The following is a 17,626-nucleotide window of genomic DNA, read 5'->3' as shown; positions in this document are numbered from 1 at the left end:
CGAAAGACCTGCTGTTAGGTGAATTGGACATTCTGAATTCTCCCTCAGTGTACCCGAACTGGCGCTGGAATGTGGCGACTAGGGCTTTTCACAGTAACTTCATTGCAGTGTTACTGTAAGCCTACTTGTGACAATTAAGATTATTATTATTATATGCCCCTGAGGAACAGGAGGGGTGCTTTTAAGTCCAGACCAGGGTGTATAAAATAACCATCCAAAATACAGGCCATAAATATAGTCTGAAATTGATACAGTGATCTGTAAATGCAAGGGACCTTTTTCCCTCCCCTAATGTCTCCTTTTATCCTAGTCTCCTGAATACAATGATTTGTGCTGGGTTACAGTTCCTTGGGCAGATGTGGCCTTTCATTATGTAATCCATATCTTTTCCACTGTTACTATATGGGCCTGGAAGGATAAAAATCTTCTTGGACACATTTCAACACATAGTAATTAGTAGTGCAAATGTTGTCCAATTTTCTAATTGTCTGAGAAGGCCCTTGAATGTTAACCAGCTTTTATTACTTTAGTGTTTTTGACGTGGGAGAAATATAAGATTCAGGCTGTTAGTTTGTTGGATTTCAAGTTTAAGCAGTAGCCTTTCTCCTCCTTTATTGAGCCAAAGAATGTTACAGTGCAGAAGTAGTCTGCCTAAACCAACGTTCCTGCGTATTCCCTGTCCCTTTTCATATTTTTCAATTAACTAATTCCTGTTGTGTTATGTAATTTGGAATAACACAAGCTGCCACATGGTGCAGTTTTGAGTAAAAGATGCTCCAGACTTTGAAGTAAGTACAATGTGTTTTATTGAACGATTAGCACAGTTCTCAATGAGCTCGACTCTCTGCTAATCTCAATGTAGTAACTCAGTCTAACTGAACCAGCCTTGCTCTAAGCCATGTGCTGGGGTGTGATGCTGAGGATACACCCTGTCTCACTCTGTAGATGTTGGTCTGTGGAAAGAGCCGGGGTATGAGTGCCTCATCCCTTTTATAGTGAGATACCACCCTGAGTGTCCTGACTGCTCATTGGTCGTGTCCTATTCTATGTGTTCATTCGCTGCATGTTTGCATATCATGGCATCTCTCCCTTTTTTTAATGTTTTTTGGTGTATGTGAATGTATTTGCATGTGAAATAGTCTGTCTAACGTGACTGACGGAGGACAACAGAGCAAACAAAACAAACGTTCATAAGTCCAGTCTCTGAGGCTTGCATCTGATCCTGGTCGACCGCTGGAGAGATGGCGGAGGGGACGACGGCGCCTTGACAGGCGGGATGGAAGCCTGACTGATGACCTCGTGGTGCGAGGCATTAGGAGGTGGCAATTTAACATATGGAAATGGAGGAGAAAGTGGTTGCGGGCAGGCAACTTTGCACAGTGCCCGTTGATTCCTTTGCACAATGGAGCCATCAGCCATACGTACAACATAAGAGCGGGGCATGGCCTGTCAAACAACGACAGCCGGGGCAGATCACCCACCATCCAGTATTTTGATCCTGACGGTGTCTGCTGAGGATAGCACAGCCAGATCGGTGGCATGGGCATCATAGCTCTGCTTTTGACGGTCTCTGAGCTGCTGCATCTTCTGCAGCACTGGGAGGTGATCCATGTTGGGCATGTGTATGGCTGGAAGCGCCATCCGCAGGTCCCTGTTCATCAGGAGTTGAGCCGGCGACATGCCAGTGGACAATGGAGTCGCCCTGTACGTGAGCAGTGCAAGGTGCATGTCGGAAGCAGAGTCCGCGACCTTGCAGATGAGCTGTTTCATAATGTACACCCCTTTCTCGACTTTTCCATTGGACTACGGATAGTGCGGACTGGAGGTGACATGCTGGAAATTGTATGACTGGCAAACATGGACCATTCTTGACTGCTAAAGCACGGGCCATTGTCGCTCATAACGGTGATTGGGATGCCATGCCTTGAGAACGTCTCCTTACAGGCTTTGATGACAGTCCGAGGTGTGAGGTCCGGGAGCTTCAGCACCTCAGGGTAATTCGAGAAATACTCGATGATCAATACGTAGACGCGACCATTCGCGTGAAAGAGGTCGATGCCAACCTTGGACCACGGAGAGGTCCCTATGTCATGCTGTTGGAGTGTCTCCTTGCTCTGCGCTGGCTGGAACCACTGACAGGTAGCACAGTTCAGGACCATGTTTGTGATGTCCTAGCTGATGCCTGGCCAGTAGACAGCTTGCCGGGCTCTGCGTCTGCACTTCTCGACTCCCAGGTGTCCCTCATGAATCTGTCGCTGCACCAAGCTCTGGAGACTGAGCAGAATGACAATCCGGTCCAGCTTGAGGAGGATACCATGAATCACCGTCAGGTCATCCTTCACATTGTAAAATTGTGGGCACTGCCCTTTCTGCCAGCCATTGGTGAGGTTGTGGATGACGCGCTGCAAGAGGGGGTCTTTGGCTGTCTCATCACGGATGAGAACTACCTTCTCATCTGTCGCTGGGAGAGTGCTAGTACATAGCTGCACCTGCGATTCGATGTGCTGGATGATCTCCAGCTGCTCACTGGGCGAGGTGACGGAGCGGGACAATGTATCAGCGATGATGAGCTCCTTGCCAAGTGTGTACACCAAGTTGAAGTCATGCCTCCTAAGTTTAAGCAGGATTCTCTGCAACCGAGGCGCATGTCGTTCAGGTCCTTGTGGATGATGTGGACCAGTGGCGTATGATCCGTCTCGACAGTGAATGTCGGCAGGCCGTAGACATGATCATGAAATTTGAGGATGCCGGTGAGAAGACCCAAGCACTCCTCCTCAATCTGAGCCTATTTGGTTTCAGTGGGCGTCATCACCCTTGATGCGTAGGCTACTGGTGCCCAGGATGATGTGTCATCTCGTTGAAGCAACACCGCACCGATGCCATCCTGTCTCGCATCTGTGGATGTCTTTTTCTTCCGGTCCGGGTCAAAGAATGCCAGGACTGGTGCAGTGGTGAGCTTGGCTTTCAGCTCCAGCCACTCTGTCTGGTGTGCCGCCTTCCACTCAAAGGCGGTTGACTTTTTCACCAGGTTGTGTAGGGCCGTGGTGTGTGTGGCCATGTTTGGAATGAACTTGCCCAGAAAATTGGCCATACCCAAGCAGCACAGCACCGCTTTTTTGTCCTCTGGGACCTTCATCGCCTCAATGGCCTTGATTTTGTCTGTGTCCGGTGCACACCATGCTGTGAGATTTGGTCGCCTAGGAACTTGAGCGTCGATGTGCCAAAACAACATTTGGACCTGTTTAACTTTAGGCCGTTGGCATGTACACGGCGGAATACCTTCTGGAGATGGGACACATGATGAGGGGTCTTGGACCATGTGATGTTGTCGTCCACGTACACAAAACCCCTTCAATGCCTTCCATCATCTGCTGCATGATGCGATGGAATATCTCCGATGCTGAGATGATGCCAAATGGCATGCGATTGTAACAGTATCTGCCAAAAGGAGAATTCAAGGTGCAGAGCCTTCTGCTGGACTCTTCCAGCTGGATTTGCCAATATCCCTGCGACGCATCCAATTTGGTTTAGATGCGCGCGTGTGCCATATCACTTGTGAGTTCCTCCCGCTTCGGGATGGGGTAGTGTTTCCGCATGATATTCTTATTGAGTTCCTTGGGATCAATGCAGATGCGCAGGTCTCCCGAAGGCTTCTTTCCGCACACCATCAAGCTGACCTAGTCAGTCGGTTCGGTGACCTTGGATCTGATGCTTTTTTGCTGAAGATCCTTGAGCTGTGCCTTCAGTCGCTCTCTCAGTGGAGCAGAGGCTCGTGGTGGTGCGTGGACCACTGGCTTGGCATCAGGCTGTAGCAGAATCTTGTATCGCTACGGCAGTGTGCCCATCCCGTTGAACACATCTGGATCTTTTGCGAAGATGTCGTCGATGCCGGCCTGAAGATCCACATGGGAGGATGTCGTGGTGTAAACCCTTCTGTGTTTTTTTTTGTTTCTACACTCTCCTTTTCAGATAATCATGAAATAAATATTTCTTCCTTTACCATCTGTTCAACCAATGGGAACAATCTAACACCATTTTATTATCTTTAATATCAAGCTGTGTTAGTCGTAACTCGGTGCGTAACACTTGCTTCAAGTCCCACTTCAGACTTTTAGCACAAAAATCATGACTCGCTCTCCACTGTGTGTCCTGCACTGTCAGAAATGCTGTCTTTTGAATTAGACTTTAATCTGAGGCTCCATCTCCTCAGATGGATGTTAAAGGCACCATTTTTAGTTGTCCCCAGTGCCCAGGCCAAGATTTGTCACTCCATCAACATCATGAAAAGCAGATTTTAATTTTATATAAATTTAGAATGCCCAATTCTTTTTTCCAATTAAGGGGCTATTTAACATGGCCAATTAACCTATCCTGCACATCTTTGGTTTGTGGGGTGAAACCCACGCAAACATGGGGAGAATGTGCAAACTCCACACGGACAGTGACCCAGAGCCGGGATTGAACCAGGGACCTTGGTGTCGTGAGGCAGCAATGCTAACCACTGCGCCACCGCGCTGCCCCTAAAAAGCAGATTTAATAGTCATTGTCACATTACATTTGTGGAAGCTTGCTGTGCACATGTTGGCAGCATCTTTTTTACATTATAACACTGCACTTCAAAAGCACTTAATTGGCTGTAAAGTGCTTTTGAGACATTTGGTGGTCTTGAAAAGCAGAATGTAAATGCAAGGTTTTTTTAAGCTAAGCTATCTATACGTCCATTCTAAAAAATTAGTTTTGCCTCTTACCCTTTTCCTTATGCCTTTCGATTAGCTCCCTTTATATAACCACACATTCCTTATTTCCAAATGTATTACCTTTGTTGTAAGTTCTCCATTCAGCATTGTGTCCTCTACCATTCTTGATTCCCAAGTTCAGAAAGTATCGAGAACGTCGGCCATGCAGTAGCCATTTGGTGTGAAGTTGGTTTAAAGGGATATCAATTAATGTTTTTTTTCAACTTCCATTATTTCCCTGCTCCACCAGAGGAAAACAGTCGCCGCCTCGCTGAATATCGTGGTAGATTCAAGAGCCTCATAAGTCTGTTTCCTGAAAGGCTTCTGTAATTTTTATGATATAGTTAACAGACGGTATCTTACTTGTTTGATCTCTGTCGCCTTATTATAGAACACTTATAAAAGTTATGATTTGTTCTCAAAAATTGTGGTTGCACCGCAGTGTATCCTCCACACGTGGAGTAACATCTGATCAATAATTGACTTACTCTCGAGGGACACTGTGATGCAGCAATATACTAAGCAACTGAGTGTTAGGAAGATGAATTGCATCTTTCATTTTCCACGTAAATTGAGATTAATCAAGTAAGATACCTGTCTGTTAACCAACTTCTAAAGTTTCAGAAGTCTTTTATCAAGGAGACTTTTTAGGCTCCAGAAGTTTCTCCACTTAAAACAGCTCTTGAACGGGGAGGTGATGGCGTAGTGGTATTGTCACTGGACTAGTAATCCAGAGACCCAGTGTACTGTTCTGGGGTCCCAGGTTCAAATCCCGCCATTGCGATGCTGAAATTTGAATTCAATAAAAATCTTGAATTAAACGTTTTATTCTGGCCATGAAACCAAATTCTGACCATGAAACCATTGTCGATTGTCATAAAAACACATCTGGTTCACTAATGTCCTTTAGGGAAGGAAATCTGACATCCTTACCTGGTCTGGCCTACATGTGACTCCAGACCCACGACAATGTGCTTGACTCTTAACTACCTCTCAAGACAATTGGGGATGGGCAATAAATGCTCTCTCAGCCTGCGACTCCCACATCCCATGTACAAATAAAAAAAATACTTTGAAATAACTAATCGTTGTGTTGCTGTGCTTCGAACTGATGAGAAACAACGGAAGGATGATTTCTCTAGAAGGCCAGTATTTCTTAGCATGTTATTGTCAAATCAAACTCTTAACAAGAATTGTTTCCACATCAACAGCATTTGTGAAAATTTTAAGCAGTTCATTATCACATTGCATGCAATATTGGGAATCCTGCCATTCTTAAATGTGTCCAAAGTGAAATTAATAACATGAAGCTTCATTTATGAACCAGCAACACTTTTTTAAAGAAACGCACCTATAGGATCATTGGTTTTTGCTTTCTCAGTTTGTGTAAATCAGTCCTTGGCAGTTCAAACTAGGTTTTTGTTTCGTTTACCGTTTCTCCATTGTCCTTAAAGACATTGATTCCTAACTGTGGAGACGCATTCAGGCTGCCTGCTACCTCACTCAAGTGATCATTCTTGGTGAGATCTTGACAGTTAGTGGCAGAAGAATAATTAACCCTAGCTATATCAGCTCAACTTGGAGCAGTGAGCAGCTGTCAGGAATTGGAACTCTACTTCATTTTCCCTTTCCTAGTACCTGGGTGTAGAGGTGCATGTAGTATCCATGCTTTGTTGCGGCCGAGATCACTACCCTGACCCAAACAAGAAATCTAGGTATGACTTATGTAAAGCCATCAGGGATGCCAAGCGACAGTACCAGACTAAGCTAGAGTTACAGACTAATGACACCGACTCTTGTCAGTTATGGCAAGGCTTCAACAGTATAACGGGCTACAAAGCAAAGCAGAATAGAATCTCTGCAACAGAGCACCACTCTCCAATGAACTCAGTGCATTCTATGGTCATTCAGAGCAGGAAGGCAACAAACCATTGTCAACTGCCACAACAGCCTCGGACACACCCGTACCTACCATCACAGCCTTCTTGAAAGTGAAGCCACGGAAAGCAATGGGTTCTGATGGAGGCCCTGGTCGTGCACTCGGATCCTTTGCAGACCAACTGACAGGTGTTCACCTCTTCACCCCTCCCAACTCCCTTCCAAGGTTCCCACCTGCTTCAAGAAGACAACCAATATACTGGTGCCAAAGACAAACCAGGCAAAGTGCCTCCATGACTACCATCCGGTGCCATCATTAAGTGCTTTGAGAAGTTGGTCATGAGACCCATCAACTCCATACTCAGAATACCTTGATCCACTGCAATTCGCATACAGCCACAACAAGTCCACAGCAGACGCTATCTCCCTGGCCCTACACTCATCCCTGGAGCAACTCGACACAAAGACTCTGTCAGCCTCGTATTCATTGACTACAACTCCACCTTCAACCTCAATCCCAGTCAAGCTCATATCCAAACTCCAAAACCTACGACGTGGCTCCTCCCTCTGCAACTGGGTCCTCGACTTCCTGACCCATAGACTGCAATCAGTTAGGATAAACAACAACATCTCCATGAAAGTCCTCAAAACTGGGGCTCCGCAAGGCTGCATAATTAGACCCTACTACTCCTTATACAGACACGACTGTGAGACAAAATTTGGCACAAACTCCATCTACAACTTGCTGATGACATGGCTGTAGTGGGTCAGATCTCAAACAACAATGAGTCAGAGTACAGGAGGGCAATGTAGTACCTAGTGGCCTGTGCAACGACAACAATCTATCCCCCAATGTCAGCAAAACTAAGGAACTGGTCATCAACTTCAGGAAGCGAAGTATCGTGCACGTCCCTGTCTGCATTAATGGTGCCAAGGTGGAGATGGTTGACAGCTTCAGATTCCTAGGTGTATACATCACCAACAATCTGTTCTGGTCTACCTACGCGACAACCGAGAAAGCACAACAGCGCCTATACTTCCTCAGGAAATTAAGGAAATTCGGCATGTCCACATTGACTCTTACAATTTTTACAGATGCATCATAGAAGGCATCCTAACTAGCTGCATTACAGCTTGGTATGAAACTGCTTGGCTCAAGAATGTAAAAACTACAAAATAGTGAACACAGTCCAGTCCATCACGAGAATCCGCTCCCATCTATTGACTCTGTCTACACCTCCCACTGCCTTCGGAAAGCAGGCAGTATAATCAGGGGCTGGTTTAGCTCACTCGGCTAAATCGCTGGCTTTTAAAGCAGACCAAGCAGGCCAGCAGCATGGTTCGATTCCCGTACCAGCCTCCTCGAACAGGCGCCGGAATGTGGCGACTAGGGGCTTTTCACAGTAACTTCATTGAAGCCTACTCGTGACAATAAGCGATTTTCATTTTTCATTTCAAGACCCCTCCCACCCTGGTTATTCTTCCAACCTCTTTCATTGGGCAGAAGATGCAATAGTTTGAGAACACTCACTAACAGATTCAAAAACAACTTCTTCCCTCCTGTTACCAGACTGCTGAATGGACTGATCTGATCTCTCTACACATCTTCTCTACTGTTGCAGCACTATACTCTGTATTCTTCACCCAATGTCTATGTATTTACATTGTGTATTTATCGTATGTCCTATGTTTTGCATCTATGGAATGATCTGCCTGGACTGTACGCAGAGCAATACTTTTCACTGTGCCTCGGTACACATGACAATAAATCTAAATCAAAGCTGGAGTTGGACCAGCTTGCCTGTATGATTCATTTGTTCAGCTTTAACGGTCAAAACTGTGTCAGTACCTGCTTTCACTGTGAATTTTGAGGTCTGTGAGTTTAAATTTTAGGATTTTGATCTGTTGCACAACTTAAACGTGTTCAATCAAAGCAAAACATACAACTCGATGTGAAGGTCACTTTGGACTCTGTTCCATCGCTGAATTTCCCTGTTGGGGATTCTAGAAAAACTAAAGCAAAATACTCCAGTGGCCTCTCAGAATGCAGTAGTGGATCAATTTAGAGGTTAAGGAAATGGTGGATTGTGTATTTAGCACTTGAACACCATTTGAACTCTAATAGTCTGAAAATTAATGTGGTTAAACTCCACTGCCAGATGCATAATCCTGATGCATAAAACTTGGTGCATTTGTAAAGTGGGATAAGCAAAAACTGTTTTGAGTTTACTCTGAGGCACATCTGGACTTTCTGAAAATTTAATTAGCTGTCTTTGAAATATACTCCTTGTTTCCTGAAATTTATCTCTTAATTTTTGTTTGCCCTAGGGAAACCGCTCTCTTGATTGATCCAAAAAACTCCTGCTCATCGTCAAAGCAGTGGGTCGCTTTGGTCGTCGGCCATGAGCTTGCTCATCAGTGGTTTGGAAACCTTGTCACCATGGTAATATTCTAATTTTTGGAAAATAAAAGGGAGCGTATTTGTGAAAACTCAGCTTTTCTTTGTTCTGCTTTAAGTGGGACAGTTGTCTCCAGGCAAAGGCTTGCCTGCAGCACAGAATTCCAGTATACCAGTGAAAGTCTTGGTATACTGTTGGGTATAATTCATGAGTTCAGTCATTTTATCACAAAGTCCTGAATCAAGTGGCAAATGTAATAAGAATTACAGGTTATGGAATGCAATAGATTTTCCCTGTAGGTTTTAATAAAGTTTGAAATACCTAATTTAAGTTGTACCACTGTGTTGAGCAGCGCTGGAATTATCTGGTGTGTATCTTGATGGAAGGTGGTGAAATTTCTTCTCTACCTCCGAAATAAAATGTGAGAATTTTATCTTGACTATTTTTCCTCACAGGAACTGCTAAATTGAAACCCTTTACTCTACCCATCCTCAGACTAGAATAAAAAGAGAATTCTTGGGTGGTGCAGTGGTTAGCACTGCTGCCTCACAGCACCGAGTACCTGGGTTCGATCCCAGCCCCGGGTCACTGTCCTTTTATTACAAACATGTATCAAAAAAGGTTACAGCGAGTAAACACCCAGGAAACATACTTCCCAATAATCAACTATACAGTCTGTACAGATTATTCCCCTTTTTCTCCTCCGTGACGAACAGCCCATCAAACACAGTCACAAACATCCCCCACCTTTCCTCAACCCCCCTGAAGAGAGGGAGCACGGTGGCGTGGTGGTTAGCAGTGCTGCCTCATGACGCCGAGGTCCCAGGTTCGATCCCGGCTCTGGGTCACTGTCCGTGTGGAGTTTGCACATTCTCCCCGTCTCTGCGTGGGTTTCGCCCCCACAACCCAAAGATGTGCAGGGTCGGTGGATTGGCCACACTAAATTGCCCCTTAATTGGAAAAAATGAATTGGGTACTCTAAATTTAAAAAAAAACCCTGAAGAGACCCTTAACTCATCCTTTATCTTCTCTAACTGCAGGAAGTCATACAGGTCACCCAACCAAGCCGCTACCCTCGGTGGCGATGCCAACCGCCACTCCAGCAAAATTTGCCGCCGTGCAATCAGAGAGGCGAAGGCCAAGACATCGGCCTTCCTCCTCTCCATGAGCCCCGGCTTCTCTGAAACGCCAAATATCGCCACCAAAGAGTCCAGGTCCTCCACCTCCTCCACTATCCTGGCTAAGACCGCAAACACTCCTGCCCAGAATCTTTCCAATTTTTCGCAACCCCAAAACATGTGTGCGTGATCGCTGGCAACTTGGGGAAACCCCTCCAGACCTTTCGCGCAAAGTCCCTAACCTGCAAATACCTGAACTCACTCCCACTTGGCAGCTCTACACTCTCCCTTAATGGGCAGCACGGTAGCATGGTGGTTAGCATAAATGCTTCACAGCTCCAGGGTCCCAGGTTCGATTCCGGGCTGGGTCACTGTCTGTGCGGAGTCTGCACGTCCTCCCCGTGTGTGCGTGGGTTTCCTCCGGGTGCTCCGGTTTCCTCCCACAGTCCAAAGATGTGCGGGTTAGGTGGATTGGCCATGCTAAATTGCCCGTAGTGTCCTAATAGTAAGGTTAAGGGGGGGGGGGAGTTGTTGGGTTACGGGTATAGGGTGGATACGTGTGTTTGAGTAAGGTGATCATTGCTCGGCACAACATCGAGGGCCGAAGGGCCTGTTCTGTGCTGTACTGTTCTATGTTCTATGTCCTCCAGACTGGCGAACCGTACCCGGGTCATTGACCTTGTGGAGTTTGCCCGTTCTCCCTGCGTCTGCGGGAGTCTCACCCCCACAATCCAAAAATATGCGGTATAGGTGGATTGGCCACCCTGAATTACCCCTTAATAGAATTTATTTTAAAATAAAATAAAAGAATTCTGGAAACACCGTAGGTTAGGTGGGGATAGGGAGGGGGGGGGGGGGGGGGGGGGGGGGGAGTGGGCCGGGCATGGTGGTCTTTCAGAGTGTTGGTGCGGACCCGATAGGCCAAATGGCTTCCTTCTGTCCTGTAGCGATTCTATGACTTTGTATGCCAGGCAGCATCTGTGGAATGAGAAACAGAGTTAACATTGTAGATATGTAACATTTTATCAGAACAGGCCAACAGGCGTTATGTTAGAATTCTGATGAAGGATGTTCCAGCCAAAATAGTAACACTGTTTCTTTCTCCACTGATGTTGTCTAATCCACTGAAATGTTTCCAGCACTTTCTGTTTTAAGTTTAGATATCCAACATCTGCTCTATTTTGCTTTTTGTTTCCCTCCTAATTTACTTCTACTATAATATCATAGTTGATTGCTTTTATCTGTATCCAGACTCCTGATAGAATTATTTACCCAAGGTGCTCTGGTTTTGTCAGATACTGTGCATCAGTGCATCTATACTTTATATGATGGTGAGCTAGAGCTTTAGATGAAACTGGAACACCCAGTATGCATTGGCAGTATAACCTGTCCAGCTGGATATTGCCTGCTGACCCAAGGGGTTGAATTTCTGCCAGTACTTGGGTAATAAGCAGCAACATTGTGCATCACAGCATATTCTGACTGTTTGTGTTACAATAGAGTCAGTTCAATGCCATTTCAGTGCCAGATCAACGATTTGCTAGACATAAGCAAAAGTAAATCTAGTTCGGATTAGTATGGAGTCTAATGCTAGGATTTTTGGGCCGGGTTTGATTGTAACAGTGTAACTGCGCTCCATAAGTCCAAATAAAACGTGCACGATTATTTACTTGAATCTGTTAGACTTTGCATCTAAATCAAATCACATCAACATATTTACACTGGCTAAGTACTGGGCACCATATTGCTTGGTTCCATTTCTTGAGTTTGCAAGCAGTTGGTGGCCAACCTGGAAGAATTCCATTTTTATACTGGTGTCTGTTGTACTATGAACAGCACAACTTCAGGAAGGATATATTAGCCTTTGAGGATTTGCGGCATTGTTTTCCAGAATGATATCTGGATTGCAAAGGTTAAATTACGAGGAAAGGTTATGTTATATAAACTTGGGCTGTAGTTCCTGGAATTTAGAAAGGTTTCTCTTGGGGCCTCCTGCTGTTGCCCCCAATGCACAAACACAACTTCAACCAGTCCTGCACATTGCTGCTTTGTTTTCATCTTTTAGTTTTGAATTTTTAATATATACCATCTGTACTCAAATTATAGGAAAATAGGAGCAGCAGTAGGCCATTTGGCCTGTTGAACCTGTTCTTCTGTTTAAACAGGACATAGTTCATCTGTGCTATTTTTTCCCCACTTACCCCATATCCCTTGATGTTATTAGTATCTAGAAATCTGTTGATATTTGTCTTGAACATGCTCCATGATTGAGCTTCCACAGCGCTTCTGGGATAGAGAATCACCACCATTCCAGTGAACAAATTTCTCCTTCACCTCAGTCTTGAATGGTCTGCCCCTTATTCTGAGCTGTGTCCCTTGGTTCTGGACTCGCTCTGGACTCGCAAGCCATGGGAAACATCCTATGTACATCTATGCTGTCACGTCCTGTAAGAACTTTGTAAGTTTGAACAAGATCACCTTGGATTCTTTGAAACTATAGTAAACGCAGCCCAGTATGCTCAAATTCTCCTCGTAAGACAATTCCAACATCCCAGGGTTCAGTCTGGTGAAACAAAAACAGAAGATACTAGACAATCTCAGCAGATCTGACAGCATCTATGGAGAAAAAAGGGAGCTGATGTTTTGAGTCTGGATGACTCTTCGTCAAAACTAGAGAGAACTGGAAACGGGATCAGATTTACACTGTAGTGGGAGAGGAGGGGCAAGCAGTGGAGTCGAGCGATGGGGCTGGATAGGGGGCCTGCGATAGTTGGAGATAGAGTGGGTCTCCCTGGCCCCCTATCCAGCCCCACCGCGCTCTATCTCTCTCTCTTTCTTCCCCCCCACCCCCAAACAGTTGTTGTTCTAATGAGTGTCCTGGTATCTGGGGTACGATGTTGTTTCCTTGCGAAGGAAGTTTTTGATCTGAATGTATATCGGTCCGTTTCCTCTTGGTAACTGGAACCTCTCCGTGAGGTCCCCCAACGGCTTTGTACATGCCCCTAACCATCAAGAGTCCCCTTGTCCTCCACCGTTTGAAGGTACGTGCATTATTGCGCAAATGAACCTGTGGTTATTGCAGATGGGGGCCATGGTGGATATTTCGGCCAGGCTGAAGTGTTGCCTTATTTGCTACAACATCCATAGAGTGGCTACTACTTCTGGGCTCCTGGAGTATCTGGTCGGAGGGGATGGGAGAGTGGATGTGCTTAGACCTCGGAGGGACATCCTTATGCAGGAACTCTCCTCCATCTTCGCCCACTCTGCTTCCAGATCCTTAACCCATCCCCTCACTTTCTGCAGTGGCTGCCCAGTGGTAGAAATGTAGATACGAGAGGGCCAGGCCTCCCATGTTTCCTTACCTTTGTAGCACCTTGTTTTGGATCCTCGGGCCATGCACACGCGCCATGATCAACTGTGTTGAAAACAGCCTACAGGATGCAGCTCGGGAGGGATCTAAACAGGAAAAGGAACCTAGGCAGCACATTCATTTTGTTTGTATTCTTCCTGGGAGAGAGTGGGAGTGGGCCATATCTCTGCAGGTCCCTTTTGACTTCTTCCACCAGATTCGTCGGGTTCCATTTGTGGATCCATGTCCAATTGTGGGCTATTTGGATTCCCAGGTAGTGGAATTTGGTCTGGCCTTGCTTAAAGGGCAGTCCAGCCAGCTCTGTCCTCCCCCCGGCATATTTACAGGTAAGAGCTCTTGCCCAGGTTAAATTAGTAATCTGAGAACTCCTTCAGGAGTTTTGTTGTCCCTTCCGTGCTGGTTTGGGGGTTGGAGATGTAGAGGTGCAGGTCATCTGCATAGGATGAAACTGTATGCTTTTTGTCTCCCCTTTGGATACTTGCCTCGTGCCTGTGTGCAGCCTGGTGTATATAGAGCTGGTGCTTGTCCATACACTTGCCATGGGAGCTAACCAGTAGTTTCACCCAGGAGGTGAACCCTGGTCCAAACCCAAATTGTTGCAGGACCTCTATGAGGTACTTCCATTCAACTCTGTCGAAGGCCTTTTCTGCATCCAGGGAGATGATCACTTCTGGTGTTCTCTCCTGGGATGGAGTCATTATCACGTTCAGTGATGATGTTCGATGTTAGCTGTTTGCCCTTGACAAAATTTGTCGGGTCCTCCGAGATCACCTCTGGCACACAGCTCTCCAGCCGCCTCGCCAAAGCCTTCACCAGGATCTTTGCGTTTACGTTGAGTGGTGAGATGGACCTGTCGGAACCGCACTCAGCCAGGTCTGTCCTTTTTGGGCATCAGTGATATTGAGACACGTGCCAGTGTAGGTGATAAGGTGCTCCTTACTAGCGAGTCCGCAAGTGCGGGGTGCAAATTCTTTGTCAAGGTCCACTGGATGGGTGGCATGGTGGCTCAATGGTTATCACTGCTGCCTATGGCACTGAGGACCGAGGTTCAATCCTGGCCTGGTCAACCATACTTACCTTGTTGATGAACCCCAACGCTCATGGGTTTCCCTTTTTTGGGGGGCCGTCCAAGATGGCTGGGGTACCCATACTCACCATCTGGCTGCACCCCTGCATTCTGGGGTTTCCTTTTGTCCAGGGCCAACCAAGATGCCCATCATCGTTGTGTACGCCATGTGGATGGGCCCTGCACTCCGGGATTTCCCTTTGTTTGCAATGCCCTTGTTTCCGTTGTTGCCATGTGCAATCCCAGCAACCCCTCCCTCCCCACTTTCCCCCATCGGGAGTCACCTTCCACCCCCAGAGGGATCTTCCCCCCCGACCCATTGCTTTTCTCTTTCTCCCCCCCCCCCTTCCACCTCAACCATCACCACCACTCTTTTCTGCATCTACCTCTCTCACCCCCTCCTTCCTGAGACATCTAGACTGAAGACGAGGCAGATCTATCCCGCACAATCAGTCTCCTCTTTCCAAACAAGAGTTCTGGTTCAATGCTGGAGTCATCGCCTTCCCAGCCTTTATTTGCGCACAAATTAGTGTGCTGCTGGTATGGTGAGGTAGTACTGCCCTGGAAAGTCACCCAGCGTTTGGCAGGGTACAACATCCAAAACTGCACCTAGCTTTTGTACAGGGCCCCTTGGCTGCGTTGAATTCTGCCTGGCGTTTGGCCTGGTCTGTCCCAATGTTCTGGTACACACGGAGAGAATGCCCCTCCCACTTAACAGGACTCTGTATGCTGTGCCCAATTCTGGATCTTTTCCCGATCTTGGAACCTGTGCAATTTTTCGTTCATGGCCCACGGTTGCTTCCTGTCTTTGGGCTTTGGTCGGAGTAACCTGTGGGCTCTATTCACTTTTGTGGGCTCGGGGAAGTTTCACCTCCACCAAGCTTGCCCAGCATCTTGCCCATGTACTCCCTAGGTTCCTGCCCTCAGTATCAGAGTAGGCCCACAATGAGAGGTTTTAACTGCGCAAGACGGGTTCTCTTTTTTTTCCAATTAAGGGGAAATTTAGCGTGGCCAATCCACCGACTTTGCACATCTTTTGCATTATGGGAGCGCTGGGTTATGGGAGGGATGCTCACGCAGGGAGAATGTGCAAACTTCACGCGGACAGTGGGCCAGGATCGAACGTGGGTCCTCAGCGGCATGAGGCAGCAGTGCTAGCCACTGTGCCGCCCGGTGATCAGTTCTCTTGGTCTTCAACCTTCCCGCTCAGCGCCTCTTGTGCTGCCATCAACCTTGTCGTTTCCATCTCCAGTGAGGTAATCCTTTCGCTCTGATTGGGTGCAGCCTTCTCCAGCTCCCTGATTTTTGTATCCTGTCACCTCGCCACCTTTTCCAGCGCTGCTTGAAAGGTGACCATTGTCTCCGCTACCGCCGCCTTCACCATCGCCATAATTTCTAATTTGATGGCATCTCTGTGCAATTGGAGCTCCTGTGTTAGGAGGGCCATCTATTCATTGGGGGGGGGGGGGGGGGGGGGGGGGGCATATGTCCTGGTAGCCCATCCTGTTTGGTGCAACCGATTCCTCCTTGCCCGTGTGTTCGCCATTGCCTCAATCTTTCCGCAGGAAACTACAAAGGGTTTTGAATGTAGCCCAATCCATCACGCAAACCAGCCTCCCATCCATTGACTCTGTCTACAATTCCCGCTGCTTCGGAAAGAGCGCCAGCATAATTAAGGTCCCCACGCACCCCGGACATACTCTCTTCCACCTTCTTCCGTCAGGAAAAAGATACCAAAGTTTGAGGTCACATACCAACCGACTCAACAACAGCTTCTTCCCTGCTGCCATCAAACTTTTGAATGGACCTACCTCGTATTAAGTTAATCTTTTCTCTATACCTTGCCATAACTGTAACATTATATTCTGCAGTCTCCTTCCTTCTCTATTACGGTATGTATTGTTTGTACAGCATGCAAGAAACAATACTTTTCACTGTATATTAATACATGTGACAATAAATCAAATCAGATCTGCCTCTCCAGCTTTTGCTGATTCTGCCGTCCTTTTGGCTCTTCAAATTGTTGCCTGGCATGCCTCGTTCATTGTGGTGGTGTTGGAGGAGGGTGGGGTTTTATTTTTCCAGGTTTAGTGGTCTATTATTGGGCTAAAATTGCCGAATTTCAAGTTTCCAGGAGGAGAACCACCTTTCATGTGTCCACTCAGTACATCCCCATCACCGGAAGTCCTCCTTTTCATATAACCTTAAAGAAGTCTTTGCTTTATGTAACTTGTTAGCTTGCTTTCTCTTTCCCTTTTCTTCAACAGTTTCTTGGTCATCCTTTGCTGGATTCTAAACCGCTCCTCATCCTCGGGTTTACTTATTCTGGCAATTTTATAAGAAATCTTTATCTTTTGTTAGGTACAGTTAATTCACCTTTCTTGTTGTTTTTTTATGCCTCAGAGGAATATATATTTGTTGTAGATCATATAACACTTCTTTAATTATTAGCCATTGTCTGTCTACCACAAAATCTTTTACTGTATTTTACCAATCCATCATAGTCACTTGTCCCATATACCTGCATAATTTTCTTTGTTTAGATTTCGAACCCTAGTGAAGGATCTTAAGAAAACATATCTTTCTTTGATTAACTTGCAATTTTCAAATTCAATTCGCTCAGTTTTTGATTGCAACCTTTGGTATCTTGACTCTACTTCAAAAATTTGATTTTGTAATTCTGCTATTTGAATAGATAACTTCTGGAGTTTAGAGGTTTTGTTTTGCAATTCTGTTCCCATTTTGTCATAATGTTCAAGTTTAGATTCTGCATCTTGCAATTCTCTTTCTAAAACACATTTTTGTTCCATTACCGTGTACTTTTCAAGTTCAATTTGCTCAGATTTTGATTGCAACTTTTGGTATTTTGACTCCACTTCAAAAATTTGATTTTGTAATTCTGCTATTTGAGAAGATAACTGCTGGAGTTTAGAAGTTTTGTTTTGCAATTCTGTTCCAATTTCATCATAATGTTCAAGTTTTGCTTTTGCAATTCTTTTTCTAAAACACATTTTTCTTCAATTAACTTGGAATTTTCAAGTTCAGTTTGATCAGTTTTT

At 45.9% G+C, this 17,626-nt stretch overlaps 1 protein-coding gene across 3 annotated transcripts in view; it reads left to right on the top strand.

Moving 5' to 3' along the window:
- npepps (aminopeptidase puromycin sensitive) overlaps positions 1 to 17,626 on the top strand; it is a 328,961-nt gene that overhangs the window by 161,389 nt on the left and 149,946 nt on the right. For all 3 annotated transcript variants that reach the window (XR_005458182.1, XM_038779185.1, XM_038779184.1), the window contains one exon: positions 8,943 to 9,057. Coding sequence is in view for 2 of the 3 variants with exons in the window: in XM_038779185.1 (XP_038635113.1) it covers positions 8,943 to 9,057 (115 nt within the window). In the remaining variant the exon portion in view is untranslated. The remainder of the gene's footprint in view (positions 1 to 8,942; positions 9,058 to 17,626) is intronic.

Source organism: Scyliorhinus canicula, chromosome 19 (assembly GCF_902713615.1).
Source record: "Scyliorhinus canicula chromosome 19, sScyCan1.1, whole genome shotgun sequence".
Lineage (NCBI taxonomy): Eukaryota > Metazoa > Chordata > Chondrichthyes > Carcharhiniformes > Scyliorhinidae > Scyliorhinus > Scyliorhinus canicula.
Note: the sequence above shows the minus strand (reverse complement) of the source record. Positions and strands in the feature narration are given on the sequence as shown.